This window comes from Fukomys damarensis, unplaced genomic scaffold, assembly GCF_012274545.1.
Source record: "Fukomys damarensis isolate Sample0158 unplaced genomic scaffold, DMR_v1.0_HiC HiC_scaffold_19, whole genome shotgun sequence".
NCBI classification, from domain to species: Eukaryota; Metazoa; Chordata; class Mammalia; order Rodentia; family Bathyergidae; genus Fukomys; species Fukomys damarensis.
In genome coordinates this window covers 62,230,050-62,242,230 of record NW_022900931.1, presented here as the reverse complement: position 1 = coordinate 62,242,230, position 12,181 = coordinate 62,230,050, and the positions used below count along the sequence as shown (strand labels likewise).

Sequence of the window (12,181 nt, the reverse complement as noted above, 5' to 3'; positions counted from 1 at the left end):
CCCGCCCTGACCCCTCCCGCCCCTCCCACCCAGGCCCCCCACCCACCGCAGCCATGCCGTTCGGCAACACCCACAACAAATTCAAGCTGAACTACAAGCCGGACGAGGAGTACCCCGACCTCAGCAAGCACAACAACCACATGGCCAAGGTGCTGTCGCCTGACCTCTACAAGAAGCTGCGCGACAAGGAGACTCCGTCCGGCTTCACCCTGGATGACATCATCCAGACGGGCGTGGACAACCCGGGTAAGCCCGGCCCAGGGGCGTCGGGGGCCACCCTGCCCCCCCCCTACGATGGGGACTGTGAGGGCTTGGGACAGGGCACGGCCGACCACGCGCGTGGTGATAACGTGAGAACTCCTGGGAAGCCACTGAGCCTCAGTTTCCTCATCTGAAAAATGGGCACCCGTGTGGAAACATGGGAGCCTCGCACCCCAGGGCTTGGGGCGGAGCGTGGCAGCAAGGTATGTGCGATCCCTGATGCCAGGGACGCCACCAGCCTGAGGGGCTTTCTCAAAGGACCCCTGGAGGAGGGGACCGGAATCCAGACTGTTCAGCAGGGACTCAGCCTGTGACCGGAAGGGCTCCTCTCTCCTGGCCTCTGCTCCCCCTGCTGGCGGATAAGGGGGTCTTTAAGGAAAAAAATGTTTTAATTATTTTAGTTTTGGTACTAGGACTGAACCCAGCTACATCCCAAGCCCTTTTTAAAATTTTCATTTTGAAACGAGGTCTCGAAAAGTCACTTAGTTGCTCAAGCTGGGTTTGCACTTGTTAACCTCCTGCCTCAGCTTCCCAGAGTGCTGGGATTACAGGCGTGCACCATCCTGCTCAGTTTTTGTATTATTTTTTTGGCCATGCTGGGGTTGTCACCCGGGGCTGCACACATGCTAGGCAAGTGCTCACCACAGAGCCACACCCAGCCTGTAAGGGGGTCTTTGAAACACACACACACGCGCGCACACACTGACGCACGACTTGCCCACTGCTGATTCTTGCCGAGAGCCCGGGGCTGCCTTCCCCGATGAGAGACCTCTGACCTCAGCCTGCACCCCCAGGCCACCCCTTCATCATGACCGTGGGCTGCGTGGCCGGCGACGAGGAGTCCTACACGGTGTTCAAGGACCTCTTCGATCCCATCATCCAGGACCGGCACGGGGGCTACAAGCCCACGGACAAGCACAAGACGGACCTCAACCACGAGAACCTCAAGGTCAGCGGCCCCCAAGGCAGGGACAGAGACAGGGAGGAGAGCGACGGGCGGGCGAGTGCGGGGGACAGAGACGCTGGAGCAGACGAACAGAGAGAGAGGGCAGAGAAAGCGGTCACAAAGGCAGAATAAGTGAGGAGGGACGGGAGCAGAAGTGGGAGCGTCCCAGACAGGAGAAAGACAGGGAGGGATGAAGAGAAACAGAAATGGGGAGAGAAGAATGTCAAAGAGGCATGGAGAAAAACAAACGAGGGTGAGCCGGGCGGGCGTGGTGGTGCACGCCTCTAACTGCAGCATTTAGGAGGCTGAGGCAGGAAGATCTCCAGACTTCAGTGGGGGGGCTTGGGAGGTGGCTGAGCGTCAGAGCGCAGGAAAGCTGGGGAGGGTGGGGGTGACCTGGGCTTTGGGGACTGTGCCCCGGCCCTGACACGTGTGCTCCCCAGGGCGGAAACGACCTGGATCCCAACTACGTGCTGAGCAGTCGCGTGCGCACCGGACGCAGCATCAAAGGCTACACGCTGCCCCCGCACTGCTCCCGGGGCGAGCGCCGCGCAGTGGAGAAGCTGTCGGTGGAAGGTGAGCGCCTCGTCGCACGGAGTGGGAGTCCCCTTCGCGCCCCGCTTCCCAAACACCCGCAGCCAGCGAGGCCGTCGTGGGTGCCCGGGGAGCCCCGGCCGCGTGTCGGATACGTGGGTCCTGAGAAGTCCAGCAGATGCCCAGCCGCCCCGGTCCCCGCGGTCAGTCATTCATTCAGCAAACATTTTGGCATGGCCCGGCCCTAGGTGGGGAGCTGCGATTCCGGGATACACGAGGTGGGCAAACTTAGCGTCTCACAAAGCCCTCAGCCTGGTGAGGAGAAGAGAGGAACCCCACACCAAGAAATTAGCGATTCCCAAGTGCCGTGAAGCCACCCAGAAAGGGGGCAGAGAAAGGGGAGGGGAGCCCCTGCGAAGTGGGTGCTGAGGCCCATTGGGAGGAAGGAGCCCAGGCAGGCGGACAGCTGTGCACCAGCGCGGGGCTGCACCGTGTGGGAGGAGCAGCAAGGGGCGGGAGGGGCTGGGCGGAGTGAGGGGGCAGCAGGAGACGGCGGAGGTGCGGAGGCCAGCGGGTGGGAGCCACAGGGCAGCAGCATAAGGGGGCGGCGCTTCAGATCCGTGTGGAACCCTCCGGCTGCCGATCATGGGCCGTGGGCAATGGGGGATCAGAGGGGCTGAGGGAGCCCCGTCGAGGTCCAGGGGTGGAGGAGGCAGTGACCAGATGGGGACAGTGCGTGTTCCGGAAGCCGAACCCCCAGGGCCTGCAGGGAGTTCGGCACTGGTAGGAATTTAACAGCTGCTCTCCCGAGGAAGAAAAATTCCTGAGTCACAACGACTGGCAATTTCGTGGCATAAATTCTGCTGTGGCCAGTTTTTTTTGTTTTGTTTTTGTTTTTTTTGCTGTGGCTAGTTTTGAGCTGTTGAGGTTAAGCCACTAGACATGGGAAGAGGAGCTTGTCATTCTGTGGAATCTGCCACACAGGTATAGGAGATGAAAACTTTAACAATCACAAAATAATTGCAATAGCATGTGTCACATCATATATAACAGTGTATTATTTGTCTTAGTTATTTTTTTGTTGCTGAGATAAAATATCCAACACCCCAAGTTAAAGGAGGGAAAGTTCATTTTACCTCTATAATTGGCGGGCTCCAAGGCAGGGTGGCACAGCAGGAGGGCATTGCAGTGGAGAAATAGTTCATGGTGGGCAGAAGGTGGCAAAGAAGCAAATCTAAGCAACCTTAGCAACTTCTTTTTGCACCCTTTATATCTTATCTAAGCTATTGGGCTTAGGGCAGATACCACACCAATCAGTGGAGTGATTTAGTAATCACCCTTCATCCCAGCATCACACACTCTAGATTCAGCCCTTTTGAAAAAGCCCCACCTATGACTGCAAGAGGTATAAGGAGACATCTAAACACGACCATATCATTCCACCTCTGTTCCCCCAAAGACTCACCTACATCTCTTCAGGTGAAAGGCATTTAGTCTGTCTTGAAGAGTTGCTAAAGTTAAAAAAAAAAAGAGAAAGAGTTACTAAAGTCTCAATGGTTTTAGCATTGTTGAAAAGTCTGCGTAAAGTATCCTCTGAGATTTAAGCGAACTTTTAGCTGCTTTTAGTGATCCTCCTGCCTCAGCCTCACCAGTGCTGGGATTGCAGGTGAGCGCCACCACGCCCAGCTCTGGGGCTTTCTTTTTAAACCAAAGTTTTATGCTTTTGCAATTTTGAGGCTGTAAAGGATGGAGTCTTGCTGGGTTTTGTGATATCTTCAGGCCATCTTTTTTATTGTCTTTTCTTTTTTTAGCAATCAAGTATTTTTCTCTTTTGTTTTTGTAGTCTACAGTTGTATTGGTGCCTTTCTGGGGGAACAAACTTATAACATTTTAAATTATTTTGTTGGGTTTTTTGCTCTTGATTTTTAACATAAATTGGCTAAAAACCTCCAAAAGTAGTCATGCCACTGTCCCAACATTAAACTGTCTTGCAACTTTTTCTGCAAGATTAACAAGTCTGCTGCCCTTAATCTCAGATTCAGACAAAGTCTCTGGACACAAGCAAAATGTAGACAAACTTTTTGCCAAGGCATAACACACATATTCTGGAGTCTAACAGCCCATGTGGTCCTTCTTTTCAGCCTGGTCTTTACTGACAGCATTTTAAACAGTATTTTGGTCTTCTGAGCTCTGACTAGAATCTCCCTTCAAGTACAGCCTCAGGCATCCCAAGGATGCTTTCCCAGCCAGCATCTCTGAACCTTTTTTTTTAACTCTTCCCTCAAGCCAGTTCCAAAGGCACCTGAGCCACAGTGGTGACCCCACTTCTGGTACCAAATTTTGTCAAGAGTTACTTTTTTTATAGCGGAGACAAATACCAAAGCATCAAATTTCTTTTGGCTCATGGTTTGTGGTGCTGTTAGACTATAATGGCCATCTCCAAGTCAAGGCGGCATAGCAGATGGGCTTCAGAGGAGAAACAGTTCATTGTGGGCAGAAGGTAGCAACGCAACAAAGTAGCAAAGAAGCAGCTTCTTTCTGCCCCTATTGTAGCCTATCTAGCTCCCAGCCTTAGGGCAGGTGCCAAACCAATCAGTGAACTAATTTAATACTTACACACCCTTAATCCTAACATCACACATTCTAGATCCAGCTGCCTCTTAAAAAGTCCCTCTTAGGGCCAGAGATTTAGCTCAGTGGTTCTGCCACCTACCTTGCTAGCACAAGGACCCAAGTTCAATCCCCAGTACCGAAAAAAAAAGTCCCTCTTATAACTATATAAAACTTTTTAAAAAATCTAAACACAAGCCATATTATAATGTATTAAATACATATAATGTAAAAATATTACATAAACATTTAGAATATATATGTTCAAATCTATTCCAAACATAAATATTTAAAACATATGAATATATACACAAATAACCATCTATTTTATTCATTTATTTGCTGTTGTTGTTGTTTGGATAGGGTCTCGCTACGTAGTCTAGCCAGCCTTGAACTCACTGTAGACCAGGCTGCCTTCAAACTCATGGCCCTCCTGCTTCAGTTTCCCGAGTTCTGGGATTACAGGCTTGTGCCACCACGCCTGGCATAATGGTCCATTTTAGAGTCAGTTTTACCAGTGGTCTCCAGATTCCTGAAACTGACCATGTGTCTTGCTAGCCAGTAGCAGACAACACCACTGTCACCTGCTAGAGGGTTGGATGGGTCTGCTCTTTGTTCCTGGGGGAAGCCAGGGAGGGACAGATCTGGGGTCAGGTCTGTAGACACCGACCACAGGTGCCTTCAGGACACCCCCAGGCTCAGGCTCTCCACTGCCCAGGTGGGTTGGGATGGGCTCTGACCACCCCTTGTGCCGACCCTCAGCCCTCAACAGCCTGACGGGTGAGTTCAAGGGCAAGTATTACCCTCTGAAGAGCATGACTGAGCAGGAGCAGCAGCAGCTCATCGATGACCACTTCCTGTTTGACAAGCCCGTGTCCCCGCTGCTGCTGGCCTCTGGCATGGCCCGAGACTGGCCCGACGCCCGTGGCATCTGGTGAGCCTCTCATTCCCAGTTTCCTCTTCTCCCAGCATCCTCCAGTCCCCTGTGATCCTCTCTGTGCCTCTGTCACGGTGGAGGCCATGACCTTGCCCTACACCCTGCTCTCCTGTGGTCTGTGTGTCATATCTAGGGAACTTGGAAGTGAGAAGTACAGTCAAGCATTTAGGAGGGGCCAGGGATTTAGCTCAGTGGCATGGCACCTGCCTCACAAGTATAAGGTCCTGAGTTCCATCCCTGGTACTGAAAAAAAATAAATAAATAAAAAAGAATTTAAGAGAACCAGACTGACTCCCTGAGCTCCAAACCCAGTTCTGTCACTTCCTGGCTTTTGGCCAAATGCTCTTGTGGTCCCAGCTACTCTGGAAACTGAGGTGGAAGGGTTGCTTGTGCCCTGGAGTTTGAGACCAGAGTGTGGGCAACACGAGTCCCTGTCTCAAAGAAAAAAAACCTATTCAATTGTGTGCCCTCGGGCAAGTTGCTCAGTTTCCCCATCTGTAAAACAGGGATCCCAATAATTCTTGGCGCCTTTAATTATTTTGTACTGGTAATCAAACTCAGGTCCTTGAGCTTGTAAGGCAGGTGGCAGAACCACTGAGCTAAATCCCCAGCCCAATTCTTGGCTCTTGAAATCCTTAGGAGGATTAAATAATTCAAATAACTTAAACCTGAAGACTTTTTCCCCCCCAGTACTGGGGCTTCCTACTAAGCTACATCGTCAGCCCCTTTTTATTTTTTTTTTTTATTTTGAGACAGGATCTGGCTATGTAGTCCAGGCTGGCCTTTAACTCATGGTGACCTGCCTGCTTCAGCCTCCTACGAGCTGGGATTACATGCATCTGCCTCCATGCCAGACTACCCAGCCCTTTTGAAAAACATTTATCTTGTTCTTTAAAAAAATTTTGTTGTCGTTGTTCTTTTAAAATCTTGAGACAGGGTCTCACCTAAGTTTCTAAATTGCCCAGGCTGGGCTTGAACCTGTGATCTTCCTGCCTCAGCCTCCCAGAGAGCTGGGATTACAGGCTTGCACCACCACACACAGCTCTTTCAGGTCTTAATGTTTTATAACTCTAAGCCTGTTTCCCCGATGCTTGGATTTGGGGTATCACATCTGGTCCTGAGACCAGATATAGCATCACCCAGGCTCACCTACTAAGACTGCAAGCTCCTGGAGACAGGAGCCTGAGATTCCAGGAGTCTACAATTTTATTTATTTGTTTATTTGGTCTGGGAATGGAATCCACTGCCTCCTACATGCTAGGCAAACACCTACCACCGAGAGACACCCTGGCCCCAAGAGTCTGTGATGCTGTCCAGACAGTCTTTAAAAGCCTTCTGTCCCAGGTTCGGGGTTCGGGAGGTGCGGGGCCGTCAGAGTCGTTGGGTTTAAGTTGCTGTGACTATTTGAAAACCCAGCCACTCACCTCATGCCCCTCAGGCCCGCCTCCTCCAGCGGGGCTGTGCTTGGGCCAAGACAGGGAATGGCTCCTTGGGTACTGACTCCTCGGTCTCTCGCTGCCTCCACCCTAGGCACAATGATAACAAGAGCTTCCTGGTGTGGGTGAACGAGGAGGACCACCTCCGGGTCATCTCCATGGAGAAGGGGGGCAACATGAAGGAGGTTTTCCGCCGCTTCTGCGTGGGGCTGCAGAAGGTGAATGTCTGTTCCGCCTCCTGCTACTCAGTTCTCCTGCAGCGCGAGCGCCCCACGCACTTCTAAAGTACACGCCCCTTCCATGCATGCCCCGCCCCACAACCAGCAAGCCTAACCACTTCCCCAGGGCCGGCTCTTCCTGCGCCAAGCCTAAGCCCCGCCCTTAGAATCGCTCAGACCAAGGCCACGCCCCCACATTGGCTCCACCCCTACGCCCGGGCCGGCCTGTAAGAGCCCGCCTCCCGCGTCCCCAAGCCCTGCCCCTCAGGAGCCAGCCTCCGGTTTAGTCGCAGGACCTGTGCCCCTCCAAATCCGTCTCCAGCTACGTCCGCCTGCCCTGTCCCTCTGAACCATTTGGGGGTGCTCGCTGGCTCTAATCCTTGATCCCCTCGCCCCTCAGATCGAGGAGATCTTTAAGAAAGCTGGACACCCTTTCATGTGGAATGAGCACCTGGGCTACGTACTCACCTGCCCGTCCAACCTGGGCACCGGGCTGCGCGGCGGCGTGCATGTGAAGCTGGCGAACCTCAGCAAGCACCCCAAGTTCGAGGAGATTCTCACCCGGCTGCGCCTGCAGAAGCGCGGCACAGGTGCGTCTGGGGCCGGCCCTTTGCGTGTTGAAAGGCAGGTGGGGCCTCGCCTCAAGTGCTGGGATCATTGAGGGCTGCCCCTCTGTGAGCCTGTTTCTTCCTCTGTAAAATGGGCGTGAGCACTTCTCTCTCGTAGGAGTTAGTATGATAGCCCCTAAACTCCCTCGGGGCCTCGTTTCCCCATCTGTAAACGGGGTGTGGTCAGGATTTAACCTCTGCTATTATTTTTCCGCGCGCGCGGGTCTCTGTGTTTTGAGACAGAGTCTCACTGTGCAGTTCAGGCTGGCCTTGAACTCACAATGTAGCCCCAGCTGTCCTTAAACTCGCTGCGATCCTCCTGCCTCAGCCTCCTGAGAGTGCTGGGGTTACAGGCATGCGCCAGCACGTTTGCTATGTTTTTATGTTGGGTGGTTGGGGGGTGAAGTACCTACCATACCTACCCTATACGCGGGCCCCGAGTACACGTACTACCCAGGCTCTGCTCCCTCAGGCGGCGTGGACACGGCTGCCGTGGGCGCGGTGTTCGACATTTCCAACGCCGATCGGCTGGGCTCGTCTGAGGTAGAACAGGTGCAGCTGGTGGTGGACGGTGTGAAGCTCATGGTGGAGATGGAGAAGAAGCTGGAGAAGGGCCAGTCCATCGACGACATGATCCCTGCCCAGAAGTAGGCGCCCAGCCTGGCTGCCGCCGCCTGCGGGAGCCGTCGCCCCCGGGAAGACCTGGCTCTGCACCCCATAACCCGCCCCCCGCCCGCAAGGCTCCACAGGTTCTGTCCGGGGCGCGCTGCCGGCTCTTTCGGAGTTCCCACACCGCCCAGTGTTCCGGCCAATGGGCTCCAGCCTCTCATTTCTGGCCAATGAAAAACCTCCCTCACACCCTCTTGTTTCCAGAGCCCCGCCCACCACAGGAGCTGGGGCTAATAGGGAGCTCCCCAGCGCATCTGGGGCTCCGGCTTCTCCACGCGAGACAATACATGAATGAAAGCAGTGGTGGTCTTTGCCGTGTGTGTAATAGTCGTTGGGGGAGGGGGAGGGGGTCTTCTGCTACTGGCCGCGGTGTCCTCGAAATCATTCCTTCCTAGGTGTGCTTTACCCCATCTGTGAAATGAGGTTCGGATACAGACTAATCCTGCGGTGAGAAGGCTGTGTGAAGAAACTGAGCCCTGACAGCTGCGGCCTGCAGTCACACCGTCACACAGCCAGACCGCTCAGAGCTCGCATACAGGTCGCAAAGTGGCTAAACAGAACATCTCCATCGGCCCACACAGCTCAGCACATCCACTGCTATTACGCTTTTCACGTTCTTCCTGTCCGCTCTACCGAGTCCTCTACAGCTGAGCTGCCAGCCATTTTTTTTTTTTTTTTTTTGAGACAGGGTCTTGCTATGCAGCTCAGGCTGGCCTCAAATTCGCAGCGATCCTCCTGCCTCAGCCTCCTGAGTGCTACGATTACAGGCGAGCGCCAACCTGCCCAACCGTTGCCAGCCTTTTGAACTGCTCTTGCTTTGCTAAGGAACCTGCCATGGGTCCCCACACTCAAAGTGTGGTCCTGTTGTTTGTGATTCTCCAAGGTCACGCTAAAATGCGTTGGCTGTACCTCATCTTTCCAGTTCTTCCCCGCTTATTGCTCTTTTGTTTTGCGATTCCCACCTCAGGGACTGTTCCCTCCCTGAGTCTGGGGCTTGGGTCAGAGCAGCCCTACACAGTCCAGGATGGGTCTTTTGGAAACTTGGTCCCAGGAAGGAGCTGAAGGGAGCCACAGCAGAGCAGCTGGGAATGAGAGGTCACAGCAGTCAGCTGGTATCTGGACACCGATTTGTTGCTGGGTCCATTAACCTCCACTCTGCCAAACAGGCCAAGGCATGCGGCCTTGAGGACATAGTTGGGCTGGCCCCAAAAGAAACAGGTTTCAGAAATGCGGGCCAGAATGGAAGCCAGAGGCCTCGGAGACCTGGCAGAAGCACTGTTGTTCAAACCTTAAGAGACACAGGTTAAGTCTCTTCGGAGATCAAGAGGTCTTTTTACACAGTGGAAACTGAGGCCCAGGAATGTCCCTCAAGAGTTCTCAGGATCGCTGAAAAAGGAAAGTTAGAAGATACCCAAAGATCAGCTGGTTGTGGTGGCCCAAGCTGAATCCCAGACTCTTGGAGCCTGCAGCAGGACAGCAAGTCTGAGCCCAGCCTGGGGAAGCCAGTGAGACCCTGTCTCAAGGTAAAAAGATGAAAAGCGTGGAGGATGCAGCTCAGTGTGAAGACCCTAGGTTTGATCCTTGGTAAAGGACACCACAATTTTAACCCCATCGCTAATCCCAGCCTCGTACCCAGAGGGCAAGAGACCACACTCAAGTGGGGACAGCCTGAATTGTGAACCTGTCAGTGACCACGTTCTACTCATTTTGCCGCATAAGACGCTTAAATCCATCACAGAGCCCACCCTGGTACCTCTCCTTCCTCCTCTCACATACCCGCATACAGAAAAACCTTTCTGTGGGCCCATTTTCCCAGCACTCAGGAGGCTGAGGCAGGACTAGGCTGCCATGCGAGGTTCAAGACTAGCTTGAAGTATGCAATGAGACGTCTTCAGAAAAAGAAAACAAAAACAAAAACCTCGATCATCCCTGCTCATAACCTTGCCATGGACCCTGTGACCCTGTAAGAAAACACAGGTCTCTGGTGGTCTGCCTCACAAGCGCAAGGACCTGAGTTCGATCCCTGGTACCCCCCCCCAAAAGAAAACAAAACACAGGTCTCTCTCTGAGACCTCCAAGGCACAAAACCCTCCAGTTTCCCAGTGCCTCAGGAGAAGGCCCAGCCTGAACACTTTGGCGCCCAAAGCCCTCTGTGGACAGGCTCTGCCTTCCCCCGTGTAAATCTGCCTGGCTCCCATGGCCCTCCTGGTCTGGACGCCTTTCCTTTGGGGAAACCTTAAACCCTGTTGTAGGTAGCGGTCAGGCCTCTCTAGTCAGTGACTGGCTCAGGGATGAACACATGACTTACGTGGGCCAATTAGAACAGGCCTAAAGACGGCTCCAAATTGACAAGGTCTCTCTGAGACAGACCCTAAATTGGAGAGTTGGGAGTGTGGCCCTGTGGGCATCATCTCTGCCACCAGGAAGGGCCTCTTGGCTGAAACTCCTGCGACACTGATTAAGGGGGAAGAAAAAAAAAAAAAAAAAAAAAAAAAAAAAAAAAAAAAAAAAAAAAAAAAAAAAAAAAAATGACAAGGGGCCTGATGCCTGGATCCAACCTAGCTGGGACCCCCTTGGACTATGTAGTAACATAAGCCAACACACACTTTTTTGCTTTGCCAGTGTAGACAAGATTGTTAAGTCTTCATACAGCATTTCTCTTGCTAATTCTCCACACATGCCCAACACAGCAGCCATGCTATTACATACCGAGTTCTCTCTAGTTACACCATGCACTCCCACTTCTGTCTGGGTTTTTGCTTTTATCCAAGGCCTGGGCACCTCCTATTCATCCTTCAATGCCCAACCCCAGCATCAGTTCCTCTGGAGCGTCTTTCCCAACCCTCCTCGTTGTTTACTTCTGCGCTCCCCAGGACAATGGTTTCTCTAGTGCTCGTCCTCCACAGACAGAGGCTCCTTGTGTCTCCACGTCCAGCACTGGGGTTGGCGCGGAGTAGGCACTGGTCAATGACTGTTTATTGAATAAATGTACTACTAGAGTAGGAAGAGGCTAGAGTCCAGTGTAACATGGCGACAGGAGTGGACGAACGGCCGATAGAGGACCTGGGCCCGGCGGGTGAGGCAGAGTGGTCCTGCCCTCTTCCACATCATCCTCGACCTCCCCCCCGCCACTCCCGCTCTGCAGAGGACCTCGAGGTTCAGGAGCAGCAGCGCAGGCCCGGGCATGGAAGAAGGGCCCAGGCCGGCGTGGGGGACTCTCCTAAGTCTATCGGGCGACAGGCTGCAGGTCAGGGGCTGACAGAAGGGCGGGGTGGTAATAACTTAAAAACCGGAGGTGACAGTAGCAGCTCCTCGGGAGACCTCTGCAGAAGGGACGGGGTGGTATTTACAAGGATTTGTACAAAGTGCCCCCTCGCCAGCCTGGGGCAGAGGAGGGGTTTGAGCATGGGGGAAGGAGGGGAAGGAATGGGCCTCTGACCCCCACTGCCAGACCCCAAGTTCCCCCGTCTTTAGGCTCAGCAGCTTTCCCCGCCTCTGCCCAAGACTCAATTCTTGAGGGATGAAAGTTTCCTCAGATTCCCTTCCCGCCCGTCTGGTCCCCGAAGTCTTCTCAGGTGCCCCACGGCAGGGTGAAGGGAACAGGACCAGACGGAGGCTCCAGGAGGTGCCGGCTCCCACCGCCAAGCCCCCCACTGCTCTCTGCCAGGAGGCCCCAGACAAGAGCAGAAGGGACAATCTCTGTTCCCCAGTGTAACCCAGGGAAACCAAGCCGATAAGGAAGAGAATCTCCTCCCTGCCCCCTTTTCCTCTTGCAGAAGTGAAGGGCAGAGGAGAGAGAAAAAGGGACCCAGGCCATGGAGGCTCAGAGCTCGAGGTCATTGGAGATGCGGGTGACGAGGGTGCGGAAGGCCAGGGCGGTGCCTGCCACGCGGCGGAAGAGCACGCCCCGCAGGCCCGGCCGGGGCAGCTGGCAGACCTCCACTTCGAAGTGGGACAGGGGC

At 53.7% G+C, this 12,181-nt stretch overlaps 3 protein-coding genes across 3 annotated transcripts in view; 1 reads left to right on the top strand and 2 right to left on the bottom strand.

The window, feature by feature from the left end:
• Positions 1 to 6,832, bottom strand: part of Klc3 (kinesin light chain 3) — a 30,850-nt gene extending 24,018 nt beyond the window's left edge. The window contains exons 1-2 of the mRNA XM_010614632.3: positions 6,713 to 6,832; positions 3,207 to 3,252 (exon numbers count right to left, since the gene is read on the bottom strand). The gene's annotated coding sequence lies outside the window, so the exon portion shown is untranslated. The remainder of the gene's footprint in view (positions 1 to 3,206; positions 3,253 to 6,712) is intronic.
• The window catches only part of Ckm (creatine kinase, M-type), a 10,830-nt gene extending 2,297 nt beyond the window's left edge, over positions 1 to 8,533 (top strand). The window contains exons 2-8 of the mRNA XM_010614625.3: positions 34 to 246; positions 1,056 to 1,210; positions 1,651 to 1,783; positions 5,114 to 5,285; positions 6,819 to 6,942; positions 7,343 to 7,532; positions 8,023 to 8,533. Coding sequence (XP_010612927.3) covers positions 54 to 246; positions 1,056 to 1,210; positions 1,651 to 1,783; positions 5,114 to 5,285; positions 6,819 to 6,942; positions 7,343 to 7,532; positions 8,023 to 8,201 — 1,146 coding nt within the window. The 5' untranslated portion in view covers positions 34 to 53 and the 3' untranslated portion in view covers positions 8,202 to 8,533. The remainder of the gene's footprint in view (positions 1 to 33; positions 247 to 1,055; positions 1,211 to 1,650; positions 1,784 to 5,113; positions 5,286 to 6,818; positions 6,943 to 7,342; positions 7,533 to 8,022) is intronic.
• Positions 8,534 to 11,695: 3,162 nt separating this feature from the next.
• Positions 11,696 to 12,181, bottom strand: part of Mark4 (microtubule affinity regulating kinase 4) — a gene marked incomplete at its 5' end in the record, with an annotated part of 26,257 nt that continues 25,771 nt past the window's right edge. Inside the window, 1 exon segment of the mRNA XM_033766005.1 lies at positions 11,696 to 12,180. Coding sequence (XP_033621896.1) covers positions 12,043 to 12,180 — 138 coding nt within the window.